Consider the following 20493-nt stretch of genomic DNA (forward strand, 5'->3'; position numbering starts at 1 on the left):
TTGATGTATTCAGAAATTGCACAAGGAACAGAAATTATTTGGTCATTGTATACAAAAGTTCTACTGTTCTGGGTCAATGTGACCTTGACCTTTGACCTATTGACCTTAAAATAAATAGAGGTCATCTGCTGGTCATGATCAACCTCCCTGTTAAGTTTCATGATCCTAGGCCCAAGCGTTCTTGAGTTATCATCCAGAAACCGTTTAACTGTCCTGGGTTACTGTGACCTTGACATTAGACCTACTGACCTAAACATCAATAGGTGTCATCGGCTGATCATGATCAACCTCCCTATCAAGTTTCATTATCCTAGGCCCAAGCATTCTCAAGTTATCATCCGGAAACCATAAAACTGTTCTGGGTCACTGTGACCTTGACCTTTGACCTACTGACCTCAACATCAATAGGGGTCATCTGTTGGTCATGATCAACCTCCCCATCAATTTTCATGATCCTAGGCCCAAGCATTCTTGAGTTATCATTTGATCAACCTCCCTATTAAGTTTCATGATCCCAGGCCCAAGCGGTCTTGAGTTACCATCCAGAAACCGTTTAACTGTTCTGGGTCACTGTGACCTTGACCTTAGACCTACTGACCTAAACATCAATAGGGGTCTTCTGCTGATCATGATCAACCTCCCCATTAAGTTTCATTATCGTAGGCCAAAGCATTCTCAAGTTATCATCCGGAAACCATAAAAGTGTTCTGGGTCAATGTGACCTTGAGCTTTGACCTACTGACCTCAAAATCAATAAGGGTCATCTGCTGGTCATGATCAACCTCCCCATCAATTTTCATGATCCTAAGCCCAAGCGTTCTTGAGTTATCATTCAGAAACTGTTTAACTGTTCAAGGTCACTGTGACCTTGACCTCTGACCTACTGACCTTAAAATCAATAGGGGTCATCTGCTGGACATGATCAATCTCCCTGTCAACTTTCATGATCCTAGGCCAAAGCATTCTTGAGTAATCGTCCGGAAACCATTTAACTGTTCGGTGTCACAATGATCTTGACCTTTGACCTATTCACCTCAAAATCAATAGGGGTCATCTGCTGGTCATGACCAACCTTCTTGTCAATTTTCATGATCCTAGGCTTAAGTGTTCTTGAGTTATCATCCGAAGACCATTTAACTGTTCTAGGTCACTGTGGCCTTGACCTTTGACCTACTGATCTCAAAATCAATAGGGTTCATCTGCTGGTTATGACCAATCTCCCTATCAACTTTCATGATCCTAGGCCCAAGCGTTCTTGAGTTATCATCCGGAAACGGATTGGTCTACATACCGACCGACCGACAGACATACCGACATCTGCAAAACAATATACCCCTCCTTCTTTGTAGGAGGGCATAATAATAAAGGGTCATTAAAAACACTCAAATTTACCGTACCAAAAGATTCGAATTCCTTTTCAGCCATTTCCAGAATACCATTTTCTTCTACAGGGGATGTTTTCCATAATGTATCCCAGTCTATTTCAGACAGCTGAGATTTTGTGAGAACCAGTTGAATGTCACCACACAAACCCAACAAGTTTGAAAGAAGGGCATCGTTCTCTCCAGCTTTATGAGGTATAACAGCTTTCATTGCATCTGAAAATGAAAAAAAAAAATGCATTAAATAAGAAAAGGCTTTGTATTCATCCAATTTCAAGCAAGAACCATGTCAACATGTAAACATGCCCCATGAAAATGCTTGACAGAATAATAGATAAAGTCCACAACTGGGCTATAATTCCAGAAAGAATATTCCAATATGAATGTCATGACAACATGTATATGTCCACTTCATACTGACAAAACATACCAAGTTTCATTTCAATTGGATATAAACTGTAGGAGCAGTTGAGTACACAACAAAGTGTAATGGGTGGACTGACAGAGAGTTCATTATCTGCCCACACACCTTTGGTCAGCAACAATGGGGCCATACAAACGAGTTTTCCATAAGTCATTATCCTTATTCAACAGCTACTAAGTCAAAAAAGGGCCATAACTTTGTAATAAAATCTATAAGAAATTCCTTTGGAAACTCAGAACGGAACCATACAACATAATAGCAGACTTACTTTGACTGAGTCTGTTCAAGAGAGGTAATGAAATGTGCAACTTCCAACACACCCCCTAGTACTGGCTTAAGCAGAATTCTGTTATAGTAAAAATAAATGTACTCCATGATCCCAAAGGACCAGAAAATATTGAACAACACTGAGTCCAAGTTCAGGGAGACTTTTTACAGTTGTCTGCACACACATTTAAAGCCCTGCTGTTGTGGTAGCTAATAAAATCTATGAAAAGATGCTTTAGAAGCAGAGAACACAACCAAGCAACATAACACACTTTTCTAATTGAGTTATTTTATTATAATTTATGACAAATTAACATTTTATGGCAATGGTAACAACTTGCATGAAAAACTTAAACCAAATTTTTTTTTTAAGTCAAATAATGGTTACACTTTGATTTAATTTCAACCAAGTGGTCTCTATTTTGGGTATGTTTGATGAGAAGGATGTCCTGTGTGAAGTGGGATGCAGAGTATGTGTGTGAGCAGTGGTGGTGACAGGATACTAAAGATTTATAAAGAAACTTCTTGTTTTTTTTGGTTAGTGGTGGTGGAAGGAGGGGGGGGGGGAGGTGGGGTAAATGGATGGAAGGAGGGTGGGGTGTAATGTAGATTGTTGCAGTCTTCACATCGTCTCCTGCTTATATTCCAAGTTTTAAGTCAATATCTTTAATTATGATGGGCAGGTTTGAGCTTGCTGTAACCTTGACCTCTGACCTACCACCCTGGTTCATGCACTCTGCACATCGTCACACTGCCACCTACCTATATCTCAAGTTTGAAGTCAATACCTTGAAGTTATGCTCTGGACATGAAATATGACTGACATATTTGACCTTTGAGCTCAATTGTGACCTTGACCTTTGACATACAGAGCCAGTTCAAGTGCTCTGCATATCACCTCAGCGCCATCTACCTATATGCTAAATTTAAAGTCAATAACTTTAAAGGTTATAAAGTTATGCTCTGGACACAAATTATGACGGACAGACAGACAGACACAAATGCCACCACATAATATATTCCGTTTTAAAAGAAATAATACAAAATGTAGAAAAAATCTTACTTAAGCACACCATTGCCAGCTTCAAGTATTTGACAGATTTTACACACTCTCCTTTATTCATACAGCCTCTCGTCATTGCAGAAAATGTCACTGCAGCCTTTCTAAACAATAATCCCTTCGACAGCTGATGCCATGTTTGACCTTTCTGTTGACCTTCTGCCTCCTTGTTAAAGGAGGTCATTTGTAAGTCATCTGACCTTGACTTTTCTGCATCTGAGGGGTCAGGAGGTAAAGTTGCTGTCTTTCTTTTTAATGGCTCATAATGCAGTGGAATGGCTGTATCTGAGTCGCATTTTGCTTGTTCCTCTACAATACGGGATTTTTTATGTTGTCCTACTTTTAAGTCATATTCTAAACATACCAGAGCCTGAAAATATAAAGTTACCACACATTTTTACAACATTATCGATATAATTGTACCAAATATAGAACAAGAGCTGTCACAGGAGACGGGGTGCTTGACTATTTTGGTGCTGGATAGGGCACATCTGAGGAAGCTAGAGCTATCACTGGAATTCTAATGCGAGTGATAATACTAGACAATAATATCTTTGATCATAACTGAGATAGAGTGAAAGTGTATCAACTTATTAACTAAGCATTAAGGGACATAATTCATGAATAATTTCGGCAAAAGTAATGCACCATGTGTCATATCATGTGACAAATAATGTGGAACAATTATTCTATTTTTGAATTAAATCCATTTATCAACATCATACGAAATCCTTTATTAGTGAAAATGGTTTGTCCTCATATCTAAAGCCATTTTCTGTTCTCATTTTATTCTTTAACCCTTACAATGTTAAATTTATATGATGAACTTGTCCATTTCACAATTTGGACTGTACCATTAACTGTTAAGAGAGGTGCTTACCAAAAAGATTCTGACTGAATGGTGAACAGTTCAGATTTTGATCAGATTGCACATCATGATCTATACTGGTCGCAAACTCAAAATAATCGCGTTCAGCATGGTAAGAGTTAACCCTTCACAGCATTTTTATGTAATTCATTGTTGTTTTTTTTCAAAATTAAAACCCTGGGAAATTACTCTTACAAATTTCCTCTCAGACATTTTGTAAATGAGCAAATATTAGGGATGTCAACGGATATTCGGTCACAGGTCCGAATATTCGGATTTTATTTAAGTATTCGAATATTCGGTGGTAACATACATATTACTGAAATATTTATTTTTATGTTCTTAGCATTGTAATTTTTCGTCACGTAAATAGCGTGTCAAAACGTAATACACAATCACCATGGTAATGACACATACCCGACAGGTATGCAAAACATAATTGTCATCTTAACTAGTCCTGTTCGATTAAACAATGCAATTATTGTCAATTAATAATTATGCGTAATTTAAACAAGAGGACCATGATGGTCCTGAATCGCTCACCTTCTCCACATGACCCAATTTTCATGAAGATCCATTGAAAAATATGGCTTCTAGAGGGGTCACAAGGTTTTTCTATTTTTAGACCTACTGACCTAGTTTTTGAATGCAGTTGACCCAGTTTGATGAATATTCAGACCAACTTTCATACAGATCCCATGAAAAATATGGCCTCTAGAGAGGTCACAAGGTTTTTTTATTATTTGACCTACTGACCTAGTTTTTGATTATACGTGACCCAGTTTCGAACTTGACCTAGATATCATCAAGGTGAACATTCTGACCAATTTTCATGAAGATCCATTGAAAAATATGGCCTCTAGAGGGGTCACAAGGTTTTTCTATTTTTAGACCTACTGACCTAGTTTTTGAATGCAGTTGACCCAGTTTCGAACTTGACCTAGATATCATCAAGATGAACATTCAGACCAACTTTCATACAGATCCCATGAAAAATATGGCCTCTAGAGAGGTCACAAGTTTTTTTTTCTTTTACTTGACCTACTGACCTAGTTTTTGATGGCACGTGACCTAGTTTCGAATCTGACCTAGATATCATCAAGGTGAACGTTTTGACAAATTTTCATGAAGATCCATTGAAAAGTACGGCCTCTAAAGAGGTCACAAGGTTTTTCTATTTTTAAACCTACTGACCTAGTTTTTGACCGCAGTTGACCCAGTTTCAAACTTGACCTAGATATCATCAAAATGAACATTCAAACCAACTTTCATACAGATCCCATGAAAAATATGGCCTCTAGAGAGGTCACAAGGTTTTTCTATTATTTGACCTACTGACCTAGTTTTTAATAGCACGTGACCCAGTTTCAAACTTGACCTAGATATCATCAAGGTGAACATTCTGACCAATTTTCATGAAGATCCATTGAAAAGTACGGCCTCTATAGAGGTCACAATGTTTTTCTATTTTTAGACCTACTGACCTAGTTTTTGATGGCACGTGACCCACTTTCGAACTTGACCTAGATATCATTAAGGTGAATGTATTGACTAATTTTCATGAAGATCTTATGAAATAAGTGGCCTCTAGAGAGGTCACAAGGTTTTTCTATTTTTAGACCTACTGACCTAGTTTTTGATGGCACGTGACCCAGTTTCGAACTTGACCTAGATATCATCAAGGTGAACATTCTGACCAATTTTCATGAAGATCTTGTGAAATATATGGCCTCTAGAAAGGTCACAAGGTTTTCCTATTTTTAGACCTACTGACCTAGTTTTTGATGGCACGTGACCCAGTTTCGAACTTGACCTAGATATCATCAAGGTGAACATTCTGACCAACTTTCATAAAGATCCCATGAAAAATGTGACCTCTAGAGTGGTCACAAGCAAAAGTTTACGGACGCAAGCACGCACGCACGGACGCCGCGCGATCACAAAAGCTCACCTTGTCACTTTGTGACAGGTGAGCTAAAACTAGAACTGTCACAGGAGTGACTCATACCCCCACCATACGGTCTTGTCACAGAAGAATGGCAACCATAAGGAATTTTAAAAATACTTTGGAGTACTTCATCCTGGGCTTCCACATATAAGTAATACTAGTATAATACTAGTATAGTAATACTAGTAAATATATTAAATCTCTAATATTAGAGATACACTAAAAGTGAATACAAAAAAGTGTCTTACCGACCCATGTTACCACAGAAAAATGTATTTACTTTTTACATAGGACTTATAATAAAAAAGTTAGAAAAATACCTAAAATATTGAAAATCTAAAAATAGGATTTCTAAAAATAGACTAATTCCTGGAATTTAAGGGGAAGAAACTCAGTACAAAGGTTAAAAAAAGGTTACTTCCCTTTGGCTCTAAGCCAATCAGAATGAGATATAGTGAAAATACATCAAAATTAACCTTAAATTCTAGGTAAAAGGGGACACAATTCAAGAAAAATAGTGTCAGAGTTATGCACCTTGTGTCACATGATGTGGGTGATGAGGTGGAACATCTATTTTAAGTTTGAATCAAATCCATTCAGTAGTAATTGAGATATAGTGAAAATACATCAAAATTAACCTTAAATTCTAAGTAAAAAGGGGCATAATTCATGAAAAATTTATGTCAGAGTTAAGCACCTTATGTCACATCATCTGGGTGATGAGGTGGAACAACTATTTTAAGTTTGAATCAAATCCATTTTGTAATAACTGAGATATAGTGAAAATACAACAAAATTAACCTTAAATTCTAAGTAAAAGGGGACATAATTCATGAAAACTTGGTGTAAGAGTTATGCACCTTGTGTCACATGATGTGGGCACATGATGTGGGTGATGAGGTGGAACATCTATTTTAAGTTTGAATCAAATCCATTCAGTAGTAATTGAGATATAGTGAAAATACATCAAAATCAACCTTAAATTCTAAGTAAAAAGGGGCATAATTCATAAAAAAAATGGTGTCAGAGTTATGCACCTTATGTCACATGATGTGGGTGATGAGGGGGAACATCTATTTTAAGTTTGAATCAAATCCATTTAGTAATAACTGAGATATAGTGAAAGTACAACAAAATTAACCTTAAATTCTAAGTAAAAGGGGACATAATTCATGAAAACTTGGTGTCAAGAGTTATGCACCTTGTGTCACATGATGTGGGTGATAAGGTGGAACATGTATTTTAATTTTGAATCAAATCCATTTGGTAATAACTGAGATAATAGATTTCGGGACGCGACGGGACGGGACGCGACGGGACGCGACAGACGCAACAAAACTGACTCCTATATACCCCCCTCAAACATGTTTGGTGGGGGTATAAAAATGTGTTTACAAATCGTCAGCAAATACTGCAGCTTTAAAGAAAAGACGTACAAGAGTGCGAAGGTAATAATTAGTGCACGTGCATTACATGCTCTTTTATTGACGCCGGCTGCAACAAACATTTGTCGATAAATATCGGCACTGCTCTTTTAATCATACATGTTTGAATCTCACGCTTTATGAAACAGACTATCAACTAGAAACATGTTTCGCTGTATATAACTGGTCAATAGAAGGTTACGCCCTTTTTACTCATAAATTACTCAAATTGTATCCAATTAATTTATTGGATATTGTTGAAAATAAAAGCTTGAACAAACTTTTCAATGTCCTAAATCAGTTCTTAAAATTATAGACGTAACAACTGATACAATTTGCTGGCAATATGCCTCCGACTACTTCCGATGTTTGGAAGTACTTTACATGTGCAAATGATCGAAAATCAGCTAAGTGCAACCTGTGTGAGACTACCCTTGCTTATTCTGGAGGAACTTCTAACCTCCGAAATCATCTCAATGGAAAACATCCATCAATTAACAGTGGAAATACGGACGATACAAAAAAGCAAACATCTTTGTCAGCGTTTGTTTCAACACCGAAAAAAGTGTAATCGTCTGAAAGTGAGAAAATAAGTCTGTCGATAGCGAATATGGTTGTTATGGATTATATGCCACTAAGTGTCGTTGAAGGAGAGGGATTTTTAAGTCTGATGAATACTGTAGTGCCAGTGTATAATGTGCCATCCAGGAATACTATTCGTTCTTGGATTGTTAAACGATATGATAGTGAGAAGGACTTGCTAAAATCATCTCTCGCGAGTGTATCTTCTGTTGCTATAACAACTGACACGTGGACATCCAATGCAACAGAAAGCTATATTATGGTCACAGAGCACCATATCGATAATGAGTGGCACATGAGGAGCAATGTGCTGCTTACTCGTGCCATGCCAGAGAGACATACGGGGGAAAACTTAGCACGAAAACTTCAAGACAGCATTTCTGAATTCGGCCTCGTGGGGAAAGTTGAAACATGTGTACACGATAATGCGAGAAACATGGATTGTGCCGGACGCATATGTGATGAGTGGAGCGATCTCAGTTGCTTTGGACATACTTTGCAACTGTGTATAAAACCGGAGTGTTTCAAAAACGGTAGCTAAATGTAGGAAACTTGTCGGCCACTTTAAACATTCAACAACACTAACAGCCGAATTTAGGAAACGCCAAGTTACACTGGGTGCTCCCGAGCACGAGCTTCAACAGGACGTTGTTACCCAATGGAATTCCACCTACTACATGTTACAACGTGTATCTGAGCAAAGACGCGTGTTAACAGACATTATGCTGGACACTAGCATCACAAGCAAGAATGATAGTGCGCTTCTGTTGAAGGATCACGAATGGGACATTATCAGTGATCTCTGTGATGTGTTACGCATTCTCACGGACGTTACAATGTACATGTGCTCTGATCAGTATGTGTCTTGCTCAGAGATATATCCGATCGTGTTTGGATTAATAAACGGCTGTCTCAAACGCACAAGTGATGATAGTGGACTAATCACGAAGGTGAAAGACACTATAAGGGGAGAGTTCATCAGGCGTTTTAAGCCTGACTCTGTGAACACTGCTTCAACGGTGCCTATGTTTGCATCACTTTTTGATCCCAAGTATAAACGGCTAGGATTTCTGACACGTGAACAACGCAAGGCAACTCATGAAATGTTGGAAAAAAAATTGACGAAATGCCGTTACGAATCTCGCGTGAAAGTGATAGTGAACCAACACCAAAACGGCACAAACTTGATTTTCTGTGTATTGAATCACCGGAGGAAGACGATAGTAGTGACGAAATTATGTGCTATCTGTCGGAAAAAATATATAAGGACATTGATACTCTAGAGTGGTGGAAAAATAATGAACACAGATTTCCTAAGATTGCTCTCATTGCAAAAAAGGTTTTAGATGTGCCCGCAACATCAGTTCTGTCGGAACGAATATTCTCTTCCGCCGGACTTTTGATAAATAAGATTAGAAACAGACTGTCCAGTGACCTCGTGGATAACATTATTTTTCTGAACAAAAACAAAGTGTCTAAGGACATTACTTCTGTGTAAGTGCAAACACTCGACCTTGTATGAACATTATAGACTCTTTCAGTTACGACTGAATTTGATTAAGTAATTTTGTAATTGGGAAAATTTCAAAAGACATTATATATCCAATCAATTTGAAAAAGTCGTTGCTAAAGACAATCTTTAGATATTTGAAGTTTGCATTGTTGTTATAACTTTAGTTGCTAGTTTACAGCGTGAAAACTGTTTTATTCACCATATCTATTATGCTCTTTGTGTAATAAACGAAACAAACTTTGTACGTCGTTTCATTACTGTGTTTGTGTAATTAAAGAAACAAATCCGTCTTTTCATAATGAGTTTGCAATTATATTTAGCCAATTTTTGAAAGAAAATATTCTGGACCCAGCATTATATAAATAATTACATATAACTGAAAAACACGATTCGTATCTTTCCAATTTACTAAACCGAAAGTAGAACTAGAAAATGCTTTTGTAAAAAAGCGCATGTCTCCCCTAATGCAAAGTCCTATAGGCAAGAAGTCAACAGGGGTCAGGAGCAAAAGTCAAAGAGACACTGATGGTTGGCTGCAATAGAGATCATCTACTTGGCATGTCCAATCATCCCGCTAAATTTCAACACTCTTGGCCTAGTGGTTCTCAAGTCACTGTTCAGGCTTCTGTGACCTTGACCTTTGATCAAGTGACCTCAAAATAAATTGGGGTCATCTACTCTGCAAGTCCAATCATCCTATTAAGTTTCAACATTGTAGGTCAAGTGGTTCTCAAGTTATTTCCAAAAAATGATTTTACATGAACAGGCCACTGTGGCCTTGACCTTTAATACACTGACCCCAAAATCAATAGGGGTCATCTTCTCTGCATGTTCAATCATCCTATGAAGTTTCAACATTCTGGGTCAAGTGGTTCTCAAGTTATTGATCGGAACTGGTTATCAATGTTACCTGTCAATGGCCCCTGTGACCTTGACCTTTAACGGAGTGACCCCAAAAACAACAGGGGTCATTTACTCTGCATGAACAATCATCATATGAAGTTTCAACATTCTGAGTCGAGAGGTTCTCAAGTTATTGATTGGAAATGGTTTTCCATGTTCAGGCCCCTGTGGCCTTGACCTTTAACAGAGTGACCCTAAAATCATTATGGGTCATCTACTCTGTATGACCAATCATCCTATGAAATTTCATCATTCTGGGTCAAGTGGTTCTCAAGTTACTGACCGGAAATGGTTTTCAATGTTCAGGCCCCTGTGACCTTGACCTTTAATGGACTGACCCCAAAATCGATAGGGGTCATTTACTGTGCATGTACAATCATCCTATGAAGTTTCAACATTCTGGGTCAAGTGGTTCTCTAGTTATTGATCGGAAATGGTTTTCCATGTTCAGGCCCCTGTGACCTTGACCTTTGACAGAGTGACCCCAAAATCAATTGGAGTCATCTACTCTTCATGACCAATCATCCTATGAAGTTTCAACATTCTGGGTCAAGTGGTTCTCAAGTTACTGACTGGAAATGGTTTTCAATGTTCGGGCCCCTGTGACCTTGACCTTTAATGGAGTGACCCCAAAATCAATAGGGGTCATCTACTCTGCATGTACAATCATCCTATGAAGTTTCAACATTCTGGGTCAAGTGGTTCTCGAGTTACTGACTGGAAATGGTTTTCAATGTTCGGGCCCCTGTGACCTTGACCTTTGACGGAGTGACCCCAAAAACAATAGGGGTCGTCTACTCCAGCAGCCTTACAACCCTATGAAGTTTGAAGGTTCTAGGTCAAATGGTTCCCCAGTTATTGCTCGGAAATGAAGTGTGACGTACGGACGGACGGACGGACAGGGCAAAAACAATATGTCTCCTGGGGGAGACATAAAAATCTTGTCAGAGTTACCTTTCTTCCATTTCAAAATGGCGACCACTAATATATTGCAAGTACGACTGGCACTAGAAAAACATCATAAGCCCTTATATAAATACGTTAGGTCATCAGAAAAAAGAGGTTATGTGCGGGAACGAATATCTGGATACTCGTTCGGATGGTTGACCGAATATCCGGATACCAGTTTTGGTATTCGTTGACATCCCTAGCAAATATGTTTACATCTTGCACCAGACACAATGTATTAGTTGTCTACCTACCCTGTAAATGCACTTCACAGCTTCAACACACCTCTCATCAACAGTTTCATTGAAAGGTTTCAGCCTAACAAGTTCATTTGACCTTGACATGCTGCCAGTCTTTGACAAAGCTTTCACATCAACAGAATTGGACATCTTATTCTCCTCTGTTTCCTGAAGGATAAAAATATAAAATTATATATTGCAATATCAGTAGTATTACATAAAATATGAGAATTTAAATTACATTAATTTATTGAGAGGACATCTGAGGCAAGTTCTACTCAGTGAGGGCTGTCACATTAACATAAGACAACATATACATGTACCTTTGTGCCTGCTAAACTGAACACTTACCAAAGTCTGAATGTCTGACTTGTGACTTTTTCATTTTAATTTTTTTTCCTTTATTTCTGTTGGGTTTAATACTAAATTTAACCTTAAGCCTGCTGGCGGCAAGTGATTCTATCTTTGCGACCAGCACAGACCAAGATCATCCTGCACATCTGTGCAGGCTGATCATAGACCGCACTGCTCGCTATTCAGTCAGTAAATTTTCAATGAACACCCCTTCGAAATAATAAATGGTACTGCCCAAACTGAATGATGGACAGTCCATTTTAGAAATTTAGCAGGGATTAAATTTAGTTGGGATTAAATTTCGTGGACTGACTCAACCACAAAACCCACGAAAATTAGTCCCCCACGAATATTAATGATTTCATAGTATTTTATTATAGAAGGGTATAAATTTATGCATTCATTTATAAACTACAACATGAGGGACATCTTACATCTACAATGTAAGATAGGTGTTTCCAGAACCTGCGAAAATACAGGAAAAACAAGTCCAGCATGCAAAAACAGAGCATATATCTCGACCATAATTCAAACCAAAGACATCATCATACACGTCTTGCGCTTTGCAAACTGAGCTAATTTAACTGGTTCTATATAGTGTAGTGAGAAATATTAATGACAGCAAAACCTGTTTAGTTTGTACCAGTAACAGTTTGTTACCTGCCCTGATTCCTCATCAGTGCTCTCTTCAGGAGACTCGCCGGGTAACGACCAATCATCTTCTAGCGACTTATCAGGAACGTAAATGTCTGACAGGAGGTAACTGGCTGATGTACAAACCTGTCAAATGTAACAACATTTCTAATTAAGTCATATATACTTGGGAAAACACATTTTCTGTCACAATCACAGTAACTTCTTCAGTCTCTCTAAAACCTAGTTAATTTCTATATTGGTGCCCTGGCTGGAAAAGTGGGGTATAGTCTAAAGTCTACTAACAGACAAGAATGATTCTTAGGTCCTTTCCAAAAACTTAACTGAACAGACTTAAAACTGACTGGGGTATTATTGGACAAGAATCATGAAATCATTCCAAAAAATTAATCAACTTAATTTTCACTTCAAAAGTCAAAGGTTTCTGCCATATTTAACAAACAGATTGAACTTTAACCCTTATCATGCTGGATAAAATTGATTCCGCCTTTGCAACCATTGTAGATCATGATCAGCCTGCACATCCATGCAGTCTGATCAAAATCTGCACAGTTTGCCATTCAGTCAGTATCTTTTTTGGTAAGCACCCCTTTTAACAGTTAATGGTGCTGCCAAAATTGAAAGATGGACAAGTTCATTATAGAAATTTAGCAAGGTAAGCATTAAGACATCATAGGACAGGCCAAACCAAATAAAGGGTTTCAAAATGGGTATCATCAGTCCTGTCAAGGTATAAGCACAAACACAACAAGTAAACACTAACAATCAAATTAAAAAATATTTTACTCATATCCTTTTGTGTGGTAAAGGTTCTTATTCTTCCAAGTGCAGACTTGATACTCATTCAAATAAACATAAACCTGTCATCATATTCAAACTGAAAATAAAGTGAGCCGTGGCATGAGAAAACCAACATAGTGCATATGCTACCAGCATGGATCCAGACCAGCCTGCGCATCCGCGTAGTCTTTCAAAGCCTATTGCAATTAGAGAAAACGTTAGCTAACAGCATGGATCCCGACCAGACTGCGCGGATGCGCAGCCTGGTCTCGATCCATGGTAGTCGCAATTGCAGTATGTTGGTTTTCTCATGGTGCAGCTCAAAGTAATATAAACTGAATTACCTGAGAATGCTTCTTTTCATCAAGAAGACAAAGGCAATTCTCAAGTAGAGTTCTGATAAGTGAGGCTTTAACAAGTTTATCGTTTGTCCACATATTCCTAGCCACTCTGTACAAGAGCATGCCTAGAGGTACTATGAATGGGTTCTGTTCAGATGTGTTTTCCATATCACTACAGACTGTAGTCAGGTCATACAGCTTTACAACATCATCATTTGTACCTGCATCAACCAAAACAGAAATTCGCCATACACTTCAGAAAGGTTGGTTTTATTTGTGTCATTTTTCAACATTTAACCCTTATCGTGCTGGACACAAATCATTGAAATGATTCTGCCTTTGCACCTGTGTAGATCATGATCAGCCTGCACACTCATGCAGTCTGATCAAGATCTGCACTGTTCGACATTCAGTCTGTATCTTTTTGGTAATCACCCCTTTAATAGTTAATAGTACTGTCCAAATTGAAAGATGGACAAGTTCATTAGAGAAATTTAGCAGGGTAAGGGTTTAGGTAATTCTGAAAACAGTCATATGTCTCTAGAGGTTACATTATTTTTAGTAATTGATATACAATGTTTTTGTCTTTTTATTGAAGTGCTACAACTATCATATTTCTTACTAGAATTTAGTTTGAACTTACGGTATATTTAATTTTGCGACAATTTCCCTTTAGCGAAACAAATCCCCAAACATTTCCAGGTCACAAAGTTAACCACTTCTGCAGTACATCTTTTTGCACCTACCTTTGTACAACCAGTATGTATGGCCCTCTTTTGTAGCATTATTTTTCAAGAATGACAATATATTTGTGGCGATATCAGTCACAACGCAAGGGTCGAATCTCGAATTTTCCAAGTGGGGAATGTCTTCAGTTTTCACGATTTCGTATTTCTGAACAATTCCATTCACATGGAAACACATAGCAACTTCAGGAACATTACACATCAAGTTATCTAACCAGTAGTCCAAGCCCGTTAACACATTCACAGGAGTCCTCATATCACTGTGTAGAAGAAATATACAGGTTTTCCATTACTGCCAGCATAAATGATTTCAGCATCTTTCATAACAAACTACAAAACATAAGTGGCATTTTCTACAATTACAATAATTGTGAGTAGACACTATTTTCTCTTTTTTTATTTACATTATCAGCCTTACTGCCTTTATCAAAATGCCAAAAGTCAAATTGAGCCCTTTACTGTTAACTATCCCTTTGTGTAAATTGGACAATAACCCTAGATTCACAAAAAGAAACGAGCCGTGCCATGAGAAAACCAACAGTGTGTATGCGACCAGCATGGATCCAGACCAGCCTGCGCATCCGCGCAGTCTGGTCAGGCTCCATGCTGTTCGCTTTTAAAGCCTTTTGGAATTGGAGAAACTGTTAGCGAACAGCATGGAGCCTGACCAGACTGCGCGGATGCGCAGGCTGGTCTGGATCCATGCTGGTCGCAAACCCACTATGTTGGTTTTCCCATGGCACGGCTCAAACGCATAATTTCCTAACAGTGGCTCTAAACATTTGGCAAGAAACATCATCAATTTACAAACATGCTTGTTTTTCTTTTTTATAAGAATAATGACTGTGATATCTAAACAATCTGAATGCAGGCTCTTCCAAAATGTTTTTCGCAGATTCTAGTTTGTATTCTACATAAACAACTTGCATTTTGCATGTATGTAGACTTAATTTTGAAGCCTGCTTGCTTTTCATGTTCATATGCCTAACTGACCTCGGTCATGATCTTACCTTAGCCTTAGACTAACACAGTAGCTGTCATCACAAAACACAGGTAAATCTGTCCCAATCAGCATCTTAATATCTTCAAATGTCCACAGTACATCACGATGGGTTTGACTTCCGACTGGCTGAAAGACGACCAACCTTCTGGATAAAATGTCACATAACTAGCACCAAATTTTACGAGATAATGTGCAACTCACATGACCCAGGTCATTAAAAATATTTGTATTAAGCCTTGACATTCTTTCAACTCGCTACATTCTATAATCTGATGAATGACAATGTCTTAATCAAACTAACTGTTATTAATCAGTAATTATATATGTCTAAAATTGGACTATGTGCACACATGCTCAAGTCTTTATATAAACTCTTGTGACAGTATGTTATGGGTCCCATGCCTATCACATTGTGTACATAAATTGTAAGTGTACAGTCCCAACATTATCTAAATGATCAGCTTACCTTTGGTAAAGGATCTGGTATAACTGTCTTGTCTTCTTTGGGAAGTAGACCATGATTTATCATACAGACGCCACTTTCAGCTGATTCACACAGACTGAATATAAAACACTACACAGTAAAATACTGAATATATCTCGATAATAAATGACTAAAGAGCCAATTGTATCATTATTATTTACTGTCTGCCATAGAGGCAAGTTCGACCATTTTTAATACATGTTTTACCTGTTTTTAGAAACACAGAAAAGGAATTGCACATGTCATTTGGGGAAAAATTAGCTAGAAATTTGGTCAAAGGGGAATTAATCCTGATAAAGCCTGGAATTTGGGCAAAGGGGAGTAAAAATTATACAGTCAATTTTAGAAGAAAACTGCATGATTTAAAAGAAATTTTCTGGGAGAAAGATGTCTGTTAACGGAACCTAATATAGAAAGAACATCTCATCTACACAAATCACTGACAACTTTCACATATGACTGGGTGGTGAATAATGATCAAACATGAATGACAATCCTAGATGGTTTGTCTTCAATCATGGAGTACATAATTCGAACCTGTGATAGAATTTGGAGTACCAACGTACAGTGCATACCTATGCTAAAGAATCTGGAATAGCAGTACAAAATTTAACCTGTGATAAAGGACTTGATGTACATTATTCAAACCTGTGATATAGAAATTTGCATCTGTGATAGAGGACTTTGAGTATATAATTCATACCTGTGACAAAGGAATTTGGAGTATATAATCCATACCTTATAGATGTATTTAGATGTATTTAGTGTATACAATTCATACCAGTGATAGAGGAATTTGGGGAACATAGTTCATACTAGCGATAAAGGAATTTGAAGTACATAATTCTTAACTGTGATATTATTTTGAGTAAATAATTCATACCTATTACAGAAAAATTTAGTGTGCATATTCATTCTTAAGATAGAATTCTGAGTCCCTAATTCATACCTGTGTTAGAGGAAAGTGGAGAACATATTTCATATCTGTAACAGACAAATCGGGAGAACATATTTCATACCCATGATAAAGGAAATTGGAGTACATATTACATACCTGTGATAGAGGTATTTCATACCTGTGATATAGGAACTTGGGAGTACATATTACATGCCTGTGATAGAGGAACTTTGGAGTAGATATTACATGTCTGTGATAGAGGAACTTGGAGTACATATTACATGCCTTTGATAGAGGAACTTGGAGTACATATTCCATGCATGTGACTGAGGAACTTGGAGTACATATTACATGCCTGTGATAGAGGAACTTGGAGTACATGTTACATTCCTGTGATAAAGGAACTTGAAGTACACATTTCATACCTGTGATAGAGGAACTTGGAGTACATATTTCTATTCTGCAGATTATCCCTACTCTTGCTCTGTCTTGGCACACACTTCATCTGAAACATTTAAGTGAACAAAATTTCATTGTACTTCCAACATTACTGGTTGTATGGTTCTTACAGATATATTGTAGCGTCTGCCACAACGTATCTATCTAACAAGAGCTGTCCGTAAGACAGCCAAGCTCGACTATTCGAAATACTGACCCAGAAGCAGGAAAATATTACCCAAAAAAGTTAAATATCAAAAGAGTTTTAAGTTCAAAAGGGGGAATAATTTGACCAAAATGCGTATCAGTTATGGGACTTGCTGCTATCAACTAGTTTTATAACCCCGAAGGCACATGAGAAGTTTCAATTCAATATCTGCATTAGTTTTGGAGATAGTAACTTGCATGTAAAACTTTAACCAGAATTTTCAAAGTCCAAAAGGGGGCATAATTTGCCCAAAATACATGCCAGAGTTTTGGGACTTGATCCAGTGAGGTTAGTAATTGATCTAGAAAAAAAAAAATAAGTTTCAAATCTATATGCCTTTTAGTAATAGCTGTATGTACTTGCACGCAAAACTTCAACCAGAATTTTCTAAGTCCAAAAGGGGGCATAATTTGGCCAAAATGAAAGTCAGAGTTATGGGACTTGATCCTATCAACTAGTTTTATAACCCCGAAGACACATGTGAAGTTTCAAATCAATATCTGCATTATTTTTGGAGATAATAACTTGCATGTAAAACTTTAACCAAAATTTTCTAAGTCTAAAAGGGGGCATAATTTGCTCAAAAAACATGTCAGAGTTATGGGACTTGACCCAGTGAGGTTGGTAATTGATCTAGAAAAAGAAAAAATAAGTTTTAAATCTATATGCCTTTTAGAAATAGTTGTATGTACTTGCACGCAAAACTTTAACCAGAATTTTCTAAGTCCAAAAGGGGGCATAATTTGGCCAAAATGAAAGTCAGAGTTATGGGACTTGCTGCTATCAACTAGTTTTATAACCCGAAGACACATGTGAAGTTTCAAATCAATATCTGCATTAGTTTTGGAGATAGTAACTTGCATGTAAAACTTTAACCAAAATTTTCTAAGTCTAAAAGGGGGCATAATTTGCTCAAATAACATGTCAGAGTTATGGGACTTGACCCAGTGAGGTTGGTAATTGATCTAGAAAAAGAAAAAATAAGTTTTAAATCTATATGCCTTTTAGAAATAGTTGTATGTACTTGCACGCAAAACTTTAACCAGAATTTTCTAAGTCCAAAAGGGGGCATAATTTGGCCAAAATGAAAGTCAGAGTTATGGGACTTGCTGCTATCAACTAGTTTTATAACCCCGAAGACACATGTGAAGTTTCAAATCAATATCTGCATTAGTTTTGGAGATAGTAACTTGCATGTAAAACTTTAACCAAAATTTTCTAAGTCCAAAAGGGGGCATAATTTGCTCAAAATACATGTCAGAGTTATGGGACTTGACCCAGAGAGGTTGGTAATTGACCTAGAAAAAGAAGAAATAAGTTTCAAAGCTATATGCCTTTCACTGATGGCTGTATGTACTTGCATGCAAAAACTTAACCAAGGTGTGACGCCGACGCCGACACCGACGCCAGGGTGAGTAGAATAGCTAGACTATTCTTCGAATAGTCGAGCTAATAACAAAACATTAGCCATAAAAATAAATCAGACTCAAGACTGGCGAAAGCTTCACTAGTGATGTTGTAGTTTAATATGTATATATTCTGAACAAACTGTGCTGCCTCTCTAGATGGAACATGACTGTAGAAATAACCATTTTGTCTAATGGAGAAGAAAAATATAAGCCTTTGTAGATACATTTTTATGGAGTTGTTCTTAGGTTATACTGTACACCAATCAGCCTCATTTGCAGCTTTTTTTATCATTAAAAGCATTTGTATATGTTCATTTTCTCAAAGGAATTGACAAATACCTTTGCAATACTGAAAATCATTTACTTTCCCTGGCACGGCATTCCTCTGTTTTTTGGTGGGGATCTGAATTCAGGAAGATAAAACAAGAGGACCAAATGGTCCAAGGCTGCTCACCTGAGAACAGCTTGAACAAGGTACTTCTTTGATTTGACCAGTTGACCTATTTTTAGACCCAAGATGACCCATATTTGAACATGACCTAGATTTCATCAAAACAATCGGCAGGATCAAATTTCATAATATTCAGTCTAAAGTGCAGCCCCCACTAACGCTTACACAAGGTATTTCCTCGATTTGACCGGGTGACCTAGTTTTTGACCCAAGATGACCCATACTTGAACCTGACATAGATTTCGCCCAGACAAACAGCCTGATAAAATTTAATGAATATCCAATCTAAAATGCAGCCCCTAATGCATATACAAAGTATTTCTTTGATTTGATTGGGTGACCTGTTTGTGATCCAAGATGACCCATATTAGAACCTGCCCTACATTGCAAACATTTTGATCAAATTTAATGAATATCCTGCTTAAAATGCAACCCTTTTTGCATAGGCAAGGTATTTCTTTGATCTGACCAGGTGACCTAGTTTTTTACCCAACATGACCCCTATTTGAACTCCACCTAGCTTTCATCAAGACAAACATTCAGATCAAATTTCATGAATATCCTGCCTAAAATGTAGCCCCTATTGCATTCACAAAGTTTTTCTTTGATTTTACTGGGTTACCTAGTTTTTGAGCTGAGATGACCCCTATTTGAACTCGACCTAGATTTCATCAAGACAATCGTTAAGATCAAATTTCATGAAGATCCAGTGTAAAATGCAGTCCCTATTGTATACACAAGGTTTTTCTTTGATTTGACCTAGTGACCTAGTTTTTTTTAACCCAGATGACCCATATTCGAACTTGACCTAGATTTCATTATGGCAATCATTCTGACCAAATTTCATGAAGTTCAATTGAAAAATACAGCCTCTATCACATACACAAGCTAAATGTTGACAGACAGATGACTGACAGCATTGCTCAGGTGAGCTAATAAATGGGAATCTAATTTCTTTGTTGGGATTTTTGTGGATTACAGCAACCATAAAATCCACAAAAATAAGTCGCCCACAAATACTGATTTCACAGTACCGGTATTCCTTAAAACTTGCATACTTACACTGTCAAGTACAGATTCATAATAAAATCGTCTTAACCATGCCCATTCAGTCTGAAAAATAAATTTTTAAAAACACAAAATATTCATGAACTAATCTGTCGTTACTT

The 20493-nt window shown here is 37.3% G+C and overlaps 1 protein-coding gene across 2 annotated transcripts in view; it reads right to left on the reverse strand.

The window, feature by feature from the left end:
• Nucleotides 1-20493, reverse strand: part of LOC123546804 (erythroid differentiation-related factor 1-like) — a 77196-nt gene that overhangs the window by 38990 nt on the left and 17713 nt on the right. Inside the window, exons 5-14 of one of the 2 annotated variants that reach the window (XM_053551111.1) lie at nucleotides 20387-20437; nucleotides 17244-17323; nucleotides 15903-15996; nucleotides 15444-15562; nucleotides 14434-14693; nucleotides 13691-13908; nucleotides 12573-12692; nucleotides 11574-11726; nucleotides 3137-3503; nucleotides 1398-1598 (exon numbers count right to left, since the gene is read on the reverse strand). In XM_053551111.1, coding sequence (XP_053407086.1) covers nucleotides 1398-1598; nucleotides 3137-3503; nucleotides 11574-11726; nucleotides 12573-12692; nucleotides 13691-13908; nucleotides 14434-14693; nucleotides 15444-15562; nucleotides 15903-15996; nucleotides 17244-17323; nucleotides 20387-20437 — 1663 coding nt within the window. Of the gene's footprint in view, nucleotides 1-1397; nucleotides 1599-3136; nucleotides 3504-11573; nucleotides 11727-12572; nucleotides 12693-13690; nucleotides 13909-14433; nucleotides 14694-15443; nucleotides 15563-15902; nucleotides 15997-17068; nucleotides 17110-17243; nucleotides 17324-20386; nucleotides 20438-20493 lie in introns of those variants that run through there. The other variant, XM_053551112.1, reaches the window with a different exon arrangement.

The sequence above is a fragment of the Mercenaria mercenaria genome, chromosome 9, assembly GCF_021730395.1.
Source record: "Mercenaria mercenaria strain notata chromosome 9, MADL_Memer_1, whole genome shotgun sequence".
NCBI lineage: Eukaryota > Metazoa > Mollusca > Bivalvia > Venerida > Veneridae > Mercenaria > Mercenaria mercenaria.